We start from the raw sequence: 20189 nt of genomic DNA on the forward strand, positions 1-20189 counted from the left end.
TGTGATGCAGTACTCTACTGCCAAAACTGCCAAACTCAAAATCAGTACGCTAATTCAATGTAAACACCATATTGCAACAATACTATGGCCTACCTGGTATATTACTTTAACCGAATCAGAAATGAAAGACGTTAACTGATAAAAACTACCACAAAATTCCTAATCCAAATGCCCAATAATATTCTTTGGCCAAATCAACTGCAATGAAGAGATTTTCCCCAAACTTTTTACTCTGATAAACCAATATCTGATCAAAACGTTTAGGACTAAAGGTAAGGGAACTTTACAGCCCTTAAAGCAGTGGTCTTCAAACTTTTTAATGCCACGCCCCTCCCCCCCCCCCCCCCCCAGTGAAAAAATCTAATTAATCAGGCCCCCCCCCCTTCACAATTATTCTAATAAGATGGCAATTTTTAGATATGTCTTGACTTAGTTAAACACAAAACATATTTAAATATTGCAGGTAAATTCTGTTTCTGTTTTAAAAATAAAACCTAATACATGATTGCTTAAAAATAAAGCATTACTTTCAGCTTAATGTTTCTTTAGGTCAGAGCCTGGTGCCCCCCCCTAGGATCACTTGAGGCCCCCCTAGGGAGGCCCGCCCCCTAGTTTGAAGACCTCTGCCTTAAAGGGTAGAGGGGTTCTCTTAAAAGAGAATGAAGGTGTTGGAAATGGCCCTTTTTGCCAGGTTATCCCCAATAATTTTGCTTCTTCCTCCTATTTTTTCCTCACCTGTTTGTTTTGGTTTTAGGATTCTGGATACTTTACCTCTGCTAATCAGTGCTAAAGTGCATACGCTCTCAGTGAAATGTGTTATGGATTGGGGTTTCCATGATTGGCCTATTTGATTTATGTGTCAGTCCCTAGCAAAGTGCACTGCGTGTGCCAGGGCCTGTAAATCAAATGCTGTTGGTGGGCTGCAGCACTAGATTGTGCCACCCACACAAACATAAATGTGACTCTGGCCGGCCATTGCAGAGCCTGTGTGCAGTCTGGTACTGCCATGTCTAGTTGGCAAGTGCACCCACTTGCCAGGCCCTACCCTTCCCTTTAAGTACATGTCAGCCACCCCTAAGGTAGGCCCAAGGGACCCTGTGGGCAGGGTGCAGTGTTTGTGAAAGGTAGGACATGCCCTGGTGTGTATGGCATGTCCTGATAGTGAATTGCTGCCGATCTCGTTTTTCACTATTGCAAGGCTACCTGTTCCCCATAGGACAGAATCAGGAGTTTGTTTATAACATCTTGTTAACATAACTGGCCTGGGGAATTAGGTAGGAAAATAAAATTTAGTATGCCTGAACTCAGAATCTAAAGATACATCTTTTAGTGAAGGTGATTTTTACATTCTGTGTTTGAAAATACCACTTTTAGAAAGTAGGTATTTTCTTGCTTAGTCATCCAGTTTACCTCTGCTAGAATGTGGATTTACTGTTTAGGTTTTGGATGACAGAGGGCTGGGAAGCAGGAGTGGCTCCGGATAGTCTAGGTGGGTCAGGAAAGGGCTGAATAGATCTGGGCTGCATTTAGAGTAGGGGAGAGGAGATTTCCTTGCACCTGAATGGGCCTGGTCTGCAGCTGACAATGCCGTCTCCACTCCTGCCACTAGGCCACACCAGAGAAGGCAGAACTGGTTTTGGCTGGGCACCGACACTCTCTGCCTAAGAGATCAAAGGATTTTGGGATATAAATATTGGGGCCCAGACCCCTGAACTTTAGAACTCTTTTGGACCAAGAAGAAGAGCTGGAGAAGCTGTGAGGAGGAACTACCACTTTGCTGTGTGCTTGGCTGTGTTGGCCTGCAGTGGCTGCTTCTGTCTTGGGCAGTGGAAGGACAGGACTGAACTTTCTGCAATCTGCTTTTGTGAGTTTCTCCAAGGGCTTGAGGTAGAGCTTGCCCCCTGTTCAAGAAGTCTCAGAAACAGCAGAGACTTCAAGTTCTTCTGCCATTAGCACTGGGACTGTGTGTTCTGTGCTGTAACAGAAGAAGAAGCAACCCGACTACGTCGACGACGACGTTGCCCACTCCGTGTCCTGAAGGCACTGCAGAGGGCACCGCCACAATGCCGCCCCGTGACCCCGGTCTCACGACACCTGCTGATGCCGCCAGCGAGCCGCTGCTCGCACAGCGACCTGTGGGCACCGCACTCCGCACCGCCTCGTTTCACGACGACATCTTGGTACCCCGACGACGACGCTCCACGCCGAAATCTACACCGCTGCTTGCACCGTGGTTCGAGGGCACTGCTCATAAAGTTACATGATGCAGCACCCTCATCCCGCACCGCAGCCTTGGCCTACCGACGCCAGCGACTCCAGTTCGTCAGCCGACAACAGAGCTTCAGCAACGACGCCGCCGCTGCTTGCACCGCAACCTACCAGCACCGCGATGAGCACCGCATTCACTTCGCACCGCGACCCTGGTCTCACCGATGACACTATCTGATGCCGCCACCGAGCCGCTGCTCGCACCGCGACCTGAGGGCACCGCATGCTGCACCGCTGTACTTCGCACCGCCCGATGCCTGCCGACCCCCGGAACCGACGCCTGCGGACGCCGTGCTTTCGGAAGCTCAACCAGAGGTCGCCGACGCCCTGCATTTCTAAAAGGTACTGTTTGCGGGTCTTCCCGACACCGTAGCTGGCCCGCGACGCCACGGTCCCCCAGAACTGTTTGGATTTGTTTGCTCACGATGCCGTGATAGCTCTGGACGAAGCTATTGACATCAAGGAACTATTTTTCAAGCATGTTTTGAGAACTGAAGATTTCTAAGTACTGTATTGTGGATTTTTATCGTTTTTGGTCTTGTCTTAAGTATATGAAAATATTGGATATTTTTCTAAACTGGTGTGGTGTCCTTTTGTAGTGCTCACACTGTATTACTGTTGGTTATGTGCAAATGCTTTACACGCTGCCTCTAAGATAAGCTTGACTGCTTGTGCCAAGCTACCAAGGGGGTGAACAGGGGTTATTTTCGGAATATAACTCCCTTATCCTAACTAGAGTGGTGGTTTCTGCCTGGCTTTGGCACATGCCCTAACCTACCAAAAATCCAATTTCTAACAGAAGGGATTCGCCCTCCCGATATAAATACTAATAATCAAAGAGTATGCCTTCTGGAGTTCAGACACATCCACAGTGAAAAAGAGGGGGTATTGTGTTTTGTGCCAAACCTATACACTACTCCAACTGGAGTAGGAAAGAAACCATTTTTTATACAACCCTCACCAACTCTACTAGTGGCATGCTTCATAATCCGGTTCACCCTGACTTCTAAAGGTAGGCTCGACCATATTCCAGGGAGCTCTTCTGAAGATTGTTAGTTAGGGGGTGTAACTTTAAAGATAAAATGTTCTCTTCCACTCTCAAGGTTATCCCTTTATTAGTGGGGTGGATGGGAAGGTCAAAAACAAAGACTGTATGGGTTTATTAGGATGTGATGGTCCTCTGACCCTAATTCACCAACATGTTTCAGCCCTATACTAACAGCCTAAGAAGGCCCGAGCTTTCATCAGCGTTGGTTTGTAAATATGTCACTCCCCCAATGATGTGTCTTACGTGTTGTTTTTGTGCGGCATGCTGATTACTCCAAGCATGCACGGAGCGTGTAATACTTGCCTCTTAGGGTTGTACCTCTTGATAAAACATTTTTGGAGGATCTTTGCTATCATGCACTACAACATTCATGACATGCACTTGTACCCTATTTGCATGCTAATTTGCATGTCACAGAATGTATTCACATTAGTATTACACTGACTAGTACTCACACATATATATCAAGAATGGTGCCAAAATCATGCTGGTGGAGAATGGCTCTGTAAAAGTGACATAGTTATGTTAGACCATCATACATGACCCTATCTGTGGGTTTTAAGCCAGCGTAGCATTCAGCTAGAGATGTCCATTTATACACGTTACCTTTAGGCACTGATTTGCAAGTCACTCACCCCAAGTGCTGGAGATGAATGTCGCCAAGGGGACAGGAGTGGGCGACCTGTAGTCAGACTCTAAAAGAAGGGCATTAAAAAAAACTACTGTCAAACAGAGGCATGATATATGGATGAAATGGAGTGGTCATAGTTTTAAAGCAGCAATTTGAGAGACCTATTTGAACTATAGCAGTGCAAGGCATGCGGTACACGAAAGATAAGACACTTCTTCAAGGGTCCCAAACCATTATGAGACCTACCAGCCTCTGCTCCCCCCCCTCTTTTTCCCAGGTATGTGCTACTGCTGAGCAGTCTAAATAGTCCCCAGGTCCTGTCGGAATTTTCAGGTTTTCTGAGAAAATTGGATAATTGAAGGCTCCTGTTGCTGCTGCATCATTAAACGCAATGCAGTTGTTCTCTTCGGGGAGGGCCTGGTCTGCACCGGTGCCGGGGAGGAAATAAAAATCCTCTAGCACAGCGCATTGGTCTGACTCCAGGCTGGGTCGGTGTGTCACACAATAAGCGCTGGCCTGGGAATCATGGGAGATGAAGTCACCTTCCTTCATTGTCTCGTCGGGCATGGTTGCTCAGGGCTCATTAAAACAATCATTGGCATAGCCAATAGGTTTCGCCTATGGGACCTTATAAGTATTTAGTTATGCAGCACAATATCCTTGGTGCAACAACAACTGTTGCATGGCTAAACACTTCTAAGGTCCCAAAGGCGAGACCTATTTGCTAAGCCAATGCGTGTTTTGTTGCTAGCTGTTCAATCTGTGGTTCATTTCACACCCAATCAAGAAAGCTATTCTTCTGTGTTAATCTAACAACACAGTCCTGGTGCTTACCATTGTAAACTGCTAAGGTTAAGAAATCATCTTTCCTACGGGGAGTCATCATGCAGTCACTCCCTTCCCTGAAGCAATTCTGTTGCTGAATGGGTTGGAGGAATGCAAGATGATATGAATACGGAAAACGTCACGCCGAATAATTTTAGCAGTAAGCCACAGTGCAGTATCAGAAAATGTATGCTTCTTCTTACCTGGAGAATCAAAGATTGGTTAAAACAGAATCCAAAAGTGGGCGGGGCTGTTTAGTTCAAATTCAACAAAGTTTTATGTATTTTTTCATATATATGATTTTAGCAGGCGTGGCCTACTTGTTTGAGTTCAGAGAGGGAGGCTGCAGTCTAGAGTGAGGTAGAGGAGAAACAGCGTGGGGAAGGAACTATAAGGGATGTGTGAGATTGTGGAAGAGAGAAGAAAGGTCAGAGAGACCGTGTGAGAGGGAGACAGGAATCAGTCTGGGAACAGAGCCATGATAAAAACCCATGTGAGAGACTTTGGAAGTGAGATAAATGTGTGAGACGGTGGAAGATTGAGGAAAGGGTGGCTAGACAATATTAGAGAGTAAAGAGAAACTATGAGGGAAAGGAACTGCGAAGTGTGTATGAGACTTTTGGAAGATAGAGGAAAGGGGAGACTATATGAAACAAAGAAGCGACACAGTGTGGGAAAAGAACTGCAAGGGGTGTGTGAGACTGTGGAAGATAGAGGAAAGGTAGGGAGAGGGAGAAGAGAAGAGAAACAGTGTGGGGAAGGAACTGTGAGGCATGTGTGAGACCGGTACATGAAAAGTAGGTGAAAAAAGGAGGAAGAGCGAGAAAATGATGGGCGAGTGGACCAACAGAGAGTGGAAATAAAACTATGCCAATTAATGTGTGGAAGGAGGAAATCAGTGCAAGGGCGAAGAGAAATAGGGCGAGGAAAGAGCTCTGCCAATGGTTTGTGAGAGTAGAAAACAGATGGGAGAATAAACAATGAGAGAAGAAGAGCGGAAGCTCCGTGGGAAAGAACTCTGACAATGATGTGTGAGACCAGAAGAGAAGTGCGGAGACACACAAGGAGAGGGAAAGAAAGTGTTTATAAGTGGAACTCTGAAAATGGGGCGTGAGACCCTAGAAGGAAAAGAATGGTTGGAGAGACAAGTAGAGAAGGGGAAATAAAGGGCAGGGAAAAGATCTCTGCAAGCCATGTTTGAGGCAGCGGAAGAGAGGGGATAGAAAGGCGAGAAAGCTGAGAATGGGAGGGGCATAACAGAGGGCGGAAAAAAAGAATTCTGTGAGCCGTGTGTGAGACTGGCAGAGAAGGAAACGGAGGTGAACCGTGTGCGAAACAATGGAAGAGAGAGGAAAGAAAATGGAAAAGTGAGAATAAAATGATTGGGGCATAATATAGGGCGGGAAAAACTCTGTGAGCTGTGTGTGAGACTGTGGAATAGAAGGAAAGGGAGGTGAGACACGCGTGAGACATTGGAAGAGGGAAAATATGAAATAGTGGAAACAGAATGACAGTGATATAATAAGGGTGTGAAAAAAAGAACACGGAGTGTGGGTGTGTAAGACCATGGAACAAAGAGAAAAGGGAGGTGAGCAATGTATGAAACAGTGGAAGCGAAGGAAAGAAATGTGAGCCAAGTGTGAGACAGTGGGAGAGAAGGGAAGGGAGATGAACCGTGTGTGAGTGGAAAAGAGAGAAAAGGGGAGAGTGAGAAGGGAACGGAGTGGGCGGGAAAAGAATTCTGTGAGCCGTGTGTGAGACAATGAAAGAGAAAGGAAACGTGAGGAAAGAAAACAAAGAATGAGATGGAAATTGAAGAGGAGAAACAGAGGGTGGAGACGAAACTCTGGCAATGTTGTGTGATACCAGAAGCAAGTAGGGTGAGACAATGAGTGAGGTGCAGGAGGAGACTTGAGAGAGGAAACTGGTTGCGAATAGGGCTATACCAATGTACTCTCCAAAGGGCGCGTGAGACTGTGGAAGATGGATCTATGGAAATAGTGAATGAGTGAGAGTAGGAGGGTGGGGAAAAAACAACAGAGTGGAAGTGGCCCTTATGCGAGCCAAGGATGTGTGAGATGGGTGAGAAACGGTTGGAAGGAAATGGAGAGGTGCGTATTAAAGGACTCGGAGTTGGAAAATAACTGTGTGGGCGCGTGAGTGAACTCTGCCAGGCACGCGAGGGAGGGAAAGAGAGGGGGAAGGGAGGAGAGCACAGAGCGCAAGAGAGCCTCTAGACAGGGCTAGCCAGCGAACTGCTGAGTAAATGGGGGAAAAATGTCCGAGATGAGTGATCTCAGAGACCGGGGTAAGAGGCCAGTAAAGAAAAGGGCATGGCCGCAGTCCAAGACAGGGAGAAGAGGCCAAGAAAGAAAGGAGCATTGCCGCGCTCTGGGACGGGGAGAAGAGGCCAAGAAAACAAGCCCGGAAGTGGTGCATGCGTGCGTGCGCAGGCTTCACTTTTCAAGCACTGCACTCGTGCTTGTGGCGCGCCCCTGCTCGCTCCCGCAAGGTGGATGCCGCCACAAGCACGAGTGTGTGCTTGAAAATGAGCAGAGCGATGGCTAAAGGACCTCCTAAGCAGCGCATGCACGCTGCGTAGGCGAGACCTAAAAAATGAGTCTGCCAAATGGAGACTTTACACAAAATTAAAGATAGCATGACACAAAATTTATGAAAAGGTGGTTGGGCTTGATGAGGAGACTGTCTTGGCGTTAATCCCTAATGTGCAACATGAGCTTGCGTATAACATTGCTCTGGTCATGCAAACAGTCATGGGAGCTGAAGTCTCCTTTCTTCTCTCCCTTGTTGAGCTGCGATGACTGCGGATACATATTTTAATACCTACTGGCGGTCGCCAGTAGGTAGATATAGTTAGGACCTATTTTCCATAGGATATCCGCAACATTCTATTTGGAATAACTTTGGCGCCTATTGACGAATCTTCGCAAAATTTTCCAAACTTTTGGCCAGCTCCGGTCCGCTCCTATCCTGAAAGTTTCACGGTGATTCGTCAAGCGGGGGCCGAGAAAAAAGGGGGGTCCCAAAACGCATTTTCCCCATGCATTTTCCCATAGGACCTTTAGCCGCAGCTACAGCCCGAACTGCTGAACGGAATTACACCAAATTTGGCAAAGAGGTAGTCCTCAGTTCAGACTCGTGCCTTTTGCTTAAATGGTGTAAATCCGTTCAGTAGTTCCTGAGAAAATTACAGTTAAAAGTACATATATATCTACGGCTTCGGAGGATCCGTGCACCCTCCCGATCACAAGCTGAATTTTAATTGGCTGCCAACACTCTGAATCAGGAAGTGTTGGCAGCAGTAGAACTGAGGCACAAGAAACCCCCCCCCCCCCCAAAAAAAATCACAAAACGTGAAAAGGGGGCAGGGTAGAAACACTCTGACCCCCTAGGCCTGCTCAGGGGGTCCCACAAGGACCCCCAAGGCCCCAAAAAAAAAATTAAAAAAAAAAAAAACTGGAGTGTGCGCGCTGTATGCGCGCATCCTGCCAATAGAAAAAAAAATCCAGCGCGGGCTCCAGCGCTAAATATGCAAATTTGCCCCCGGGGGCGTAATGAAAAATTAAGTGTGGGGGGGTCCCAAGCCCCCCACACTGTCCCAGGTACCACCACCCCCGGGGTTCTAACATAATATAGGCGGGGGGCTTATGGCCCCCCACAGCCCCGGGGACCGCCACCCCCCGGGCTTCTTTAAAATGGCTGTGGGGCTCTCAGGCCCCCCCAGCCCCGGGGACCGCCACCCCCGGGGCTTCAAAACATTTGGTGTGGGGAGGCTCTCAGGCCCCCCCAGCCCCGGGGACCGCCACCCCCCGGGGCAACTTCAAAATGTGGGAGGGGGCTGCGCGGCCCCCCTCCTGTAGCCTAGTATAGGCCCTGGGGACCGCCACCCCCCAGGGCCAGCTCTTGCAGTGTCCCGGGGTGCCCACCCCCGGGACACTGTAGTTTGCAATGACAGGGCGGGAGCCTCGCGGCTCCCGCCCTGTCATTGCAAACTGCTTTGCATCATTGAAGCAAGAGCAGGGAAACCTGCTCTCGCTTCAATGAAGCAAAGCACTGAGTGGGTGTTTAGAAAACTTGTATTGGTGTGTCAATGGTTTTAAATCTGGCACTCTGTATTTTAGAGTGAGTGATGAAAGGTTATACTAGTGTATGATGAGGTGTATCGGATTGTCACATGGATGATGTCATCAGTGATGTCATTTGAGATGTCATCAGTGATGTCACTGACCATGTCATGAATGATGTAATATGTGACATCGTCAGCAGTGGATTGCGGGCACGCGAGATGTAGTTAGTACAACTAACTATATCGGAGGAATTTCAATGATTTTGTTAGAGTGAAATGTCTAGCTAACTATAACACCCCTAAAACCTATTGTTTTTTCAGTGAATTTCTAAGGTTTTTTTAAATGCTAATTCCTAACTATATCCGGTCTGAAACCTATGGTTTTTTCAGTGTATACACATTGTTTCCGAGGCAAGTACGAATTCATTAAGAACGGAGTTGGAGCGGTTCTGTTTTTGTTAAAGTGACCTTTGCCAGTATATGGAACTTTTCCGTGAATGCGCGATTGAATTATAACGCACAAAGTGAAAAACAAACTTAAAGTTGAATTGGGAACTAATTATAAATGACTGAAGATGCTTGAGCAACAGGAATGGAGCATTATGGTAGTTGTGGTCGAGATGACTACTAAACAAAGAAATTTAAGGTATTTGATGATGGTATATTGAAAATACTTTATTTATAAAAGAGGAATTTACGAGGAAAATTGAAAAGAATATTTTTCATCAAAGCCAAAGTTTATTTATCTAAAACTCGAGAAATGCTTTTCACTGCTGCTTTAAATCTAACATGTGGGCTATCAGTCCGTTCTCAATGTTTACAGCTTTGAACATTTAAAAGAACCAATGAACTTGCCCAATGAATATGAGCATTTGACAAAGACTCGTTTGAGTTGAAACGCGTTATGCCTTCTGTTTGCCTTAAGATAAAGGATTTTGCGAAGCACTGATGGTGTGGCCTGCATCATGTTACGAAATAGTACATGTTTTCTTTTGGAATATTTAAGGTGTCTGGCGCACCTGGTTGGGCCCGACCCGAGAGGCTGTGGCGCCCCTCACGTCAGGAAGTCGTTTGGAGTTTATGGTAAAGGAGCGCCCACCGGCTGAAGAATTGAACATTAATAGAGTATTGATGGCAGGGCCATCGTTGAGAGGCCCGCTTCTATTCTAAGAAATGGACTTGGAATCAGCCAGGGTTTGCAGTTGGATTTCTGTGCTTCTGTGAACGTGAGCACTCGCTGGCTGGAGATGGGAACATTAACAGAGTATTGATGGCAGGGCCACTGTGAAGAGGCCCGCTTCTATTTTGGAAAGTGGACTTTTAATCAGCCAGCGTTGGGAGTATGCATGTCATCTGCACACAGTGCTTCCATGAACATTGTTTCCGAGGCAAGTACGAATTCATTAAGAATGGAGTTGGAGCGGTTCTGTTTTTGTTAAAGTGACCTTTGCCAGTATATGGAACTTTTCTGTGAATGCGCGATTAAATTATAAGGCACAAAGTGAAAAACAAACTTGGTTGAATTGGGAACTAATTATAAATGACTGAAGATGCTTGAGCAACAGGAATGGAGTATTATGGTAGTTGTGGTCGAGATGACTACTAAACAAAGAAATTTAAGGCATTTGATGATGGTATATTGAAAATACTTTATTTATAAAAGATGAATTTACGAAGAAAATTGAAAAGAATATTTTTCATCAAAGCCAAAGTTTATTTATCTAAGACTCGAGAAATGCTTTTCACTGCTGCTTTAAATCTAACATGTGGGCTATCAGTCCGTTCTCAATGTTTACAGCTTTGAACATTTAAAAGAACCAATGAACTTGCCCAATGAGTATGAGCATTTGACAAAGACTCGTTTGAGTTGAAACGCGTTATGCCTTCAGTTTGCCTTAAGATAAAGGATTTTGCGAAGCACTGATGGTGTGGCCTGCATCATGTTACGAAATAGTACATGTTTTCTTTTGGAATATTTAAGGTGTCTGGTGCACCTGGTTGGGTCCCGACCCGAGAGGCTGTGGCGCCCCTCACGTCAGGAAGTCGTTTGGTATATATTACCTACTGGCGGTCGCCAGTAGGTAGTTATAGTTAGGACCACGTTTCCATAGGAAATCCGCAACATTCTATTTTGAATAACTTTTGTGCCGGTCGACGAATCCTCGCGAATTTTTCAAAATAGGTGGGGCGCTACGCTCCGCTCCTACCCTAAAAGTCTCGGGGGGATTCGTCAAGCGGGGGCTGAGATAAAAGGGGGGTCCCAAAACGCGTTTTTCCCATGCATTTTTCCATAGGACCTTTAGACACAGCTACAGCCCGAACGGCTGAACAGAATTACTTGAAATTTGGCAGAGAGGTAGTCCTCAGGTCAAGGAAGTGCCTTTTGTAGGTTTGGTGTAAATCTGTTCAGTAGATTCTGAGAAAATAGCCTTTAAATCAATATATATATCTGAGCCAGCTTACGGTGCGCTTACGGTGCGCTTACCGTACGCGTACGGTGACGTGCGCGAGCGCGATTCTGATTGGCTCTTAGATCTTAGTAAACATTCGATTCGGCCGAAACCAGGAAGCGGCGGCCGCCATTTTCTCTCTCGCACTCTGAGTGGGGCAGCATAAATGAAGCCCAAAAATGTGTAAAGGGGCAGTTTATTGAGATAATATTCCCCCAGCAGTGATATACGGGCCCCCAAACAACCCCAATTATCTACCCCAAACACAAAGAAACCAAAGAGGAAAATGTAAGATTTATTACCACCTTTTCAGGACAAGCAACTGAAGTACGGAATATATTCCGCAAACACTGGCATGTGCTACTTACTGATGAACACCTTAGAAAAGATTTAGGTAGCAATCCCCAGATCACGTTCAGAAAGGGACGGTCCCTGGGAGATGAATTAAGCCACAATTACATCACGGATACGGATGGTGACTTTAACTCTGACAGTGTGGGTTTCAAGTGTTGTCGCAGGTGCAAGGCACGTAGCAATAGTATAGATTGCAACAAATTGCAGGTACCGAATTCCAAAAGGGAATTTACCATCAGTAGACAGCTGACATGCAATACGACACACTGTGTGTATGTTCTTATCTGCCCATGTGCAAAATGGTATGTGGGCAGTACGAAACATACAGCTAAAAAACGTGTGTTAGAACACTTACGGGCTATACGTAACAACAATAAATTGTATCCTATAGCGAGACACTTCTCGGAACAACACTTTCAAGATGAGACCAAGGTTCGCATGGTGGTAATAGACTCTGTGGATTTGGGGGTAAGAGGGGGAAACAGAGAATTATCATTGAGAAAACTAGAATCCCGTTACATTGTGGATTTTGAAAGCCTCGCACCGAAAGGGTTAAACATGAGCGAGGAATTAGCCATACATTTGCAAGAATAATGTAAGAATATTGTCTAGCAAGCTTGTTTCAAGGTTTTTATAAAGTTTTATATTTGTATTTCAGACGGTGTCACAACTTTAATCAACAGGAATATTGTTCTTGGAAGAAAGATGTATTTATTACAGTGACTCTTTATATTTAATAGAATATTTAGCTGTTTATTGGGGCTATCATATGTGTTTTGACCTAGAATTTGGTTTTTTGACCCTCAGCGGTTTGCCAGTAAGCTCGTAAGCCCACTCGGGCGGAATTGAGAGATGCAACTTTATTGAATTGACAGATATCGAGGTTACACCTTTAGGGATGGCCCACTTGGGCAAGTTACCTCATTATATGCAATACGCCAGCATTGGGTTGTATTCTACTACCTATTATGTGACATTAATCTTACTCAATCATGATTATACATGTTTATATAATTTAATAACATGCTGTCATTCACTGTGCATCTTACAATATTTTGATCTCTATTTTACTGCACTGTATATAGTTATACTGGTTTCAAACACCTGTACTTTACACACTCCACCATTACAAGATGGCCGCGACAGCGACATTAAGTCCTCTTGTTGTGACAAGTCCGTCTTTTAATGAACTTGTATATTTACCATGGTGATTTCTTGTGTATTCGAGCGTGACCAAGCCGTAATGGCGAAACGCGTCGTTTTGCACTTGTGCGAATAAACGAAACTGCATACAACTTTGGAGTCCGAGTTTCTTTCCCGTTACGACGAGATTGTGTGGAGCTCATATATATACACACATTCACGCCAATATAATATCTTATTAAAAATAATTCTTAATTTTTTTTTTTTTACACCTATGTATATAATGTATATGACCCATGTGTGTGTCATGGCACACAATCAAAATGGGAGTAGTGGTCTCCCTGCTCCAACGATACCCCAGAGGAAGAGGGTTATTTCAGGCCTGTAATGATGACGTGTGCAGTGACAGGCCCACGTCATGATGTAATTTGAATGGTAAATGTGTAGTAACACTGGGGTGGACCATGAGTCCAGCTTGGAATCACGGGTCATATACTAAGCTCTTCCTCTGTGGATATGCCTATGTAGTGTCTTAATGGCAAAGCCTTACAATATATATGAGCTAATTAGCTAAAATCTCCGCTAAGCGTAATGTCACACGTGGACAGGAAGATGACGTCTATCTACCAGTAGGAACTATCTATTTGGAGTGCTCAAAGTTTCGTTGTATCTTAGTCAAGATATGTGCGAGCTTCCGTTAACCATGATGTGTGAGAATGGGACTTGGGATGACTGCATGTTTTGCTGGTACACCAATGCCTCAGGTAATGTTAGTCTTCTTATCCAACAGATCACAACCCTGCGGCAGAAGCTAGCGGACTCTCAGAAGCTTGTGGCTGACTTGGAAGCAGAGCGGGAACAAAAACAGTGCGACTTTGAACGCAAGCTGCTGCTAGCAAAGTCCAAAATTGAAACGGAAGAGGTATGATGCCCAGCAGGGAGAGATGGGTGAGAGAAATGGCAGAGAGGCATGGAGAAGGATGAAAGAAAAGGAGGGATCCAAAAGGGTGTAACGAGGAGAAAAAAGGAAGACTCTGAGTCGAGTGCCAAGGACTGGGACTCAATAAGAGCATATCTAGGGTGGAAGAAAGAGGCAAGCTGAGAGAGTTTAGAGGATAAATTTAGAGAGTGATGAGAAGAGGGTAGTGAGACATAGGCTGGAGACCAAAGAGGGTGGAATAAGGAGTGCATCAAATGAAGTGGATAAAAAGGAGGGTGAGGAGAAGGAAAGGAAGGAGCCGATAGAAATTAGTGGAAAATTTAGGGAGACCCTAGAGTAGAAGTGATACTGAAACAAAGGAGGACCGTGATATTAGAAAATATGGTTACAGAGATGTTTTGAGAGCAGAAGGGAGTAAGTGAGGTGAAGGAGGATACTAAAAAGAGACAGAGAAATGTGAAACTCATAATGAGAAGGGTAAAAGGAAGAGATTGGGGCACAAACAATGGAAGAAAGAAATGATTAATTAAATGAAAGAATGATTAAGAAGACTAATGACCAAGAGATAAGTAGGCAGTTCATGTGGACAGAGACCAGAGAGGAAGGGAAAGATGAGAAGACTAAATAAAGATAAACTAGGAGTGTGAGATGAGAAAAGCAGACGATGCAAAGTGAGCCAAGGATCATCAGATTAATTGAAAGGAGGTATACGGGAGGCCCAACTGGGAAAGAATGAGTAGAATGTGGAATACTAAAGGTAGCGGGCTAAGGAGTAGAGGTAATCAAGGAGTCAAGGGGGCAGAAGATGGTGAGAGGCATAGATTATCATGAAGAGAAACGATGGAGAGAAGAGCAGAGCTCCATGGGTGGATAGATAAGTAGACGAAAAGGAACCAGAAGAGGAAGCCTGAAGATGGAGAAATGGGAGAATAGTGAAACTCGAACAAAATAGAAAGCATTGTGATGTGGAGATCTGTAAATGCAAAGATGGCTTAATGTGCCAATTTACGAAAGAAGGGAGGACACATTTCCTGTGGCCTGCTGCTTGGACTTTGCTCATGTAGCAGATATTTGTCAGGGTTGCTTGTAGTGAGTGTAGTTACCACTGTAGGCTCACTTAGTAGCCAGCTGTATTCAGCCAGATCTTACCATATGTACATAAGAGAACACTTATTCTCATCCTGGCGTTGGATTTACTTGGTGACCTGGTAGAGGCTCTTCCAAGAACTTATTTCCAATCAAAGTGGATAGTGAGGGACACTGAGGGATGTGGGTGATGAAAGTAGAGCAAACAAATGATTAGTAAGAGTGCACACCCATGTCGCCTGATGGGAAAGATTGTAATATGAGCAGGATGTGCTTTTGCTTCCTGAATATTTCCAGAGTAAAACACATTTCCCATTTGACTTGTGCACACTTTCAAAATGAAAAATGTGGACGTTTGAGTCTTTTGGTCTGGTAACTGGAAGATTATAAATGAATTAATTTAGCATTGTTTTGTTAAAAAAAGGACTGTTTTTTAGATCACTTTTTCTCCCCTGGCCTTCTCTTCTGTGATCTCAGGAGAGTAAGCAGATGATGCGATCAGCTAAGACAATGCTGTCCTAGATGCTGGTGGTGATTTCTGGTTGTTATTGGGGTGATTGAGCATTTAAAAAGACTCTTATGAGGTGTGCACACAACTCCTCCTGTGGACAGTTAATTGCTGCTGAGGGCGTTCAGCTAGTGACGAGGATGATGAGACTAGTTCCTTAGCTTATCATACCAGTGTCTACCATTATGGGATGAACATTATCTTAGCGTGGGAACGACAACCCTGACTGTTTGGTAATCCATCATTCATTCATCCATACACACAATAACCCAGAAGGAGGATGGGTGCATATGGCATCACAGAAAGAACATAACAAGGAAAGAGATCAACATGGGGACCATTAACCAGCAGGTGTTTTTGCTCCACCAGGGCGAGAAAAAGGCACTGGAGGAGGAAGTTAAAGAACTAATTCAGAAGAACAGGTTCCTGCAGGACCAGCTCTCTCCTGTCAGCAGGCAGCGGGAGTACCAGGAAAAGGAGATTCAGCGACTCAACAAGGTGAATTGTGCTCCGTGCACCTGCCTCATCCCACTGCTCTTCATGATGTGCGTAACCGACTGCCCCAGCCAGTCACAGCACACCATGCGGTTCCAGCCTTTTACTGCCCACTCTGCCCATCCTCCTTCTCTTACCCTTCTCCAATAATCCACTCATGGCCATGCTGTGCGCACCATCCTGTCCTTCTTTCTTAAGGTTTCCAATTCTGGAATATCTGCTCACTGTGCTTCTTCAAACCTTTTCCAGACTAAATGTTTGTCAGACTCTTCTCTACCAACAGTGCTTTGTGACCATTCTTCTCCCAGTCTGCTTTATCCGCTCTGTGACCACCCTGTTGCCTAAAGCCTTCGTTGCCGTGTTGCTCTGACTGTGCTCTGACCATGGTGGTCTGCTTCGGGCCTTGTTTGTCCATCACCTGCTTCATTCCTATGTAATGTACATAGACAGACAGTTGTTCTCTATCGGCTCATTTGTCATATACTTGTATAATAAGCTAGCTAATTGCTGGGAGGTCAACAGATGATCCAGTTGAGAAGCCCTTTACAGTTGTAATAGATTAGGAACACTTTATTTACAATATTTCAGTTTAAAGCAATAGACCTTTCGTAGCTGATACTGTGCTATGTACTCAAAAGTGTTCACACAGTAAAATAATGTAGAAAGTATAAAGTGTGGGCATATATATTTGACCGATGAGTAACAACGAAAGGCATTCATACAGAGGAGTTACAGGAAAGGGGATTATTATGTTGTGTGGTTGTGAGATCTTGTCATGCAGTTCTGTCACAATCTCTGTCAGGCCTAGTTAGGTTCTTTAACATAATCCTTATTTCAGTCCTGGGTAGGGGTGGATCGGAGCAGTCAGGCTTATTAAAAAAGAAAAAGTGAAAGCAGTTACAAGTACCCAGACAGTTAATAAGTAAGAAACACAACACAATAAAAACTCTACATCAGTTTATAACAATAGTGTATTTTTATCTTGAACTAGGCACTAAAACAACAAATGTCTTTCAAGGGGGACCGGAGATATGATTTTTCTATAGTAAGTAAAATACTTTAACCTTTCAGATAAAATAAATTGTTGGAAATGGATAGTAGCAAACTGGCAAAACCGCCTGTTAGAATCCTCTTGTACTAGCCACCATGGGCCGGGCCAGTCACAGGGACCACTCGGTTCCAGGGGGGACACTTTACCTGTCATAGTCTGCAGCCTTTGGGTCCTCAATGTACTTCTCTCCTCTAGGTTTAAATCTTTTTGTTGTTATTATTATTATCGTTATGGAGCAACGCAAATGAAAAGTGCAATATCTTCGGGCCACGCAGGGCTTGCCAACTTCAAAGTGAAACGCTTTAAGATATGTAGGCTCCAAAGAAAAACCACTATCCCACCACCCACCTCAATAAACAGGAAAGATCGCGGCACTTTACTTTTCTCCTTTAAAGCTGTCCAGCTAAGAAGTTACCATGATGCTGGGGATGAAGTATGCTGAAGAAGTTCAATTAGTTTGCTGGGACTTCCTGGGAACCACAAACTTCAGGGGCTGTCTCCGGCCTCAGGACTAATGTCCACAATGCAGCAGGGTAGTCCAATGCAGGAACAGTTGCCCGTGGTTAACTGGTCTCCTGGTTACAGCAGGTTCAGCTGTTGCTTACAGTTAAGCGAGTCCTTTTTTTGGAGGAACCAGATTCCACTGCAGCTATGGGCTTCATGGCCCGGTGACACCCCTGGAAGGTTCGTACAGGTGCAGGTTTCTTTAGTTTTATTTTGGCCCTGAAGCTTAACAGGAGACCAGCCACCTAGCCCTTGAAGTCGGACTCACTTCTTCTATCCTGGCGGAAGGGTAGCCCTTTTCCTTGAGTGAGGACAGCAGGCACAGTCCTGTTTGCGGATCCCATGGGTGCAGCAGGTACAATCCAGTCTTTGACCCCGATGCTTGAGAGCTGCTCCCCCTGCAATAGAACCATGACAGAGGACTTCTCCTCAGCCGCAGCTCCTCGAGGCCCCAGGTTCGGTTCCTGCCTGCCTGCTGACAGTGTTGAGATCTTTTCTCCATTTCGCCCCTGCTGCCACTGTTCCAATTGTGTTTCACTCTGTTGTACACCTGCTACCACTGTTGTAGACTTTTCTGTTCAGCCCCTTCTGCCACTGTTATTTTGTATTTTGCTTTGTTGTTCCCCCTGCTGCAACTGTTGTAGTTGCTGTTTAATTGTTCTTAACTTAGTTTCCTTCCACCGTTGCTGTTTTCCCACTCCTGCACCCTCAGCCACACCCACAACCTTGGCATAATCTTGGACAGTGACCTCTCCATGAAGTGCCTGGTCAACAAAGTAGTCTCCTCCTGCTTCCACAACTGCCGCATGCTTCATACGGTTTTCATATGGACCCCCGTCAACACTAGGAGAACAGTGACTGAAGCCCTAGTCACCCTCAGACTGGACTATGGAATTGCTGTATATGCTGGAACAACCTCCTATCTTTTCAAATGACTAGAGACTATACAGAACACCACAACCAGACTCATCCTCGACCTCCTCAAGTGGACTAGCATCACCCCCATCTTAGAAACCTCCAGTGGCTCCCCATCCAGAAGAGATTCCAGTTCAAGGTCCTGGCCCACGCCTGCAAGCTCCTCCATAATGCTGGACCCTCCTACATCAATCACTGCCTGACTTTCCACCAGGCTACCAGACAACTCAGATCCGCCTCACCCGCCTTTGCTCACGTCCCCCGCATCTGGTGGAGCAGTAGGGGAGGTTGCTCCTTCTCTCATTACCTTGACCTCAAGCCCTGGAACAACCTCCCACTCCACTTCCGAACCTCTCCCTCACTCGCCGACTTCAGGAAGGGACTCGAGACCTGGCTCTTCGGCTAAGGCTCCCCTCCCCTCTCCTCAACACCTGGATACCCCAGTGTTGATAAGCCATGCTATATTAATACTGATTGATTGGTGCAGCCTCTATTTGCTGGGTCCAGTCTAATTGCAGTCCAGTTGTAATCTGATGACTGTGGGTTCAGGGTACTACTTTTATGCAATCTTCTCATTTGTACTAGGGGAGAACTCACGAACCATTGGGTCAGTAGTTCCCACAAGCCTACCCTTTCCACTCTACATCACTTCCTAGGGGTTTGGACACTAGACAATCCCAGCATACCCCTGTCTACCCAAATCCAAGATGGCACAAGCCTTCTTCCATTGTGACGAGCCCTGAGCACACACATGGGGTGTGACCAGCATAATGAGTCACTCTTCCTGTGAAACCGATTTTCCAACTGGGTTTCGTCTCTGGACGAGATGCCATCCTGTCTGCATACACAAAGGAGTTTTTAGGTGAAGATGATCACCATTTGCTTCACTGAGCCAGTAGCCTCTTTGAAGCTGGGCCATCTGTGGCCACCACCCAGTAGTCATCCTGCTGGAGAAGGTCGTACCTCTTCCCTGCGGCAAATCTTTGTTCCCTGTTCCGGGGTGGAGGGGAGATGGCGAAGGGGGCTTCAAGCTTCCTAGCAGGGGGAGCAGTATGTTTTCTTGTGTGACAATTGCTGCAGATAGTCAGAAAAGTCTTCAAAAGTTTTGGTGGTGAATTTCTGAAATAACCTTTCTAGTAACAGTTACCTTAAATCAGATCTCAGCAAAAAGTCAGGTTTAATGTAATAATTAATTTGATACCTCGGATTAATATCTTTGGTGGTCCCAATTGGAAGTGAGCACTTAGCGCGGCGGCTAGTGAAACTTTGTGTAGGCCAATAAGAACCATCTGCTTTGCTCAGTGAAACCTGCAATTTTGTCTTTTGACTGTCATGACATCTTACAGAAATGTAACTTTTTTATTTTTTGTATTTTCAGCACTCTACCTGTTGGGCTTCCAAAGCCTTCACTAGGGGTGGCTTATTAATATTAAAAATAAAGGATTTCACCAGGGAAAAGTGTTTATTTCGCCATGTCAAATTGGCAGGTTTAAAAGGTACCAGACCAGGTTTCAGTGGCAGGCTTAGAGTCACGTTTTCACCTTCAATCAATCAGTCCATTTATAGAGCGCGCTACTCACCCGCGAGGGTCTCAAGGCGCTGAAGGGAGGGGGGGGGGGTCGCTACTGCTCGAATAGCCAGGTCTTGTGGTGTTTCCTGAAGGTGAGATGGTCCTGGGTCAGTCGCAGGTGTGCAGGGAGGGAGTTCCATGTCTTGGCAGCCAGGTAGGAGAATGGTCTTCCGGTGGTGGTTCTGCGAATCCGTGGGACGGTGGCGAGTGCGAGGCTGGCGGAGTGGAGCTGGCGGGTAGGAGTGTAGAACGAGAGGCGGTTGTTGAGGTATTCGGGGCCCATGTCGTGGAGTGCTTTGTGTGCGTGGGTGAGG

The 20189-nt window shown here is 45.7% G+C and overlaps 1 protein-coding gene across 8 annotated transcripts in view; it reads left to right on the forward strand.

Annotated features, from left to right (window-relative positions):
- TNIP1 (TNFAIP3 interacting protein 1) overlaps positions 1–20189 on the forward strand; it is a 221398-nt gene that overhangs the window by 134515 nt on the left and 66694 nt on the right. For 4 of the 8 annotated variants that reach the window (XM_085617685.1, XM_085617688.1, XM_085617686.1 and 1 more), the window contains exons 11-13: positions 13597–13728; positions 15710–15838; positions 16827–16880. In XM_085617685.1, the coding sequence (XP_085473811.1) occupies positions 13597–13728; positions 15710–15838; positions 16827–16880 (315 nt within the window). The remainder of the gene's footprint in view (positions 1–13596; positions 13729–15709; positions 15839–16826; positions 16881–20189) is intronic. The other 4 variants (XM_085617687.1, XM_085617691.1, XM_085617689.1 and 1 more) reach the window with 1 other exon arrangement.

Source organism: Triturus cristatus, chromosome 7 (assembly GCF_964204655.1).
Source record: "Triturus cristatus chromosome 7, aTriCri1.1, whole genome shotgun sequence".
Classification (NCBI taxonomy): domain Eukaryota; kingdom Metazoa; phylum Chordata; class Amphibia; order Caudata; family Salamandridae; genus Triturus; species Triturus cristatus.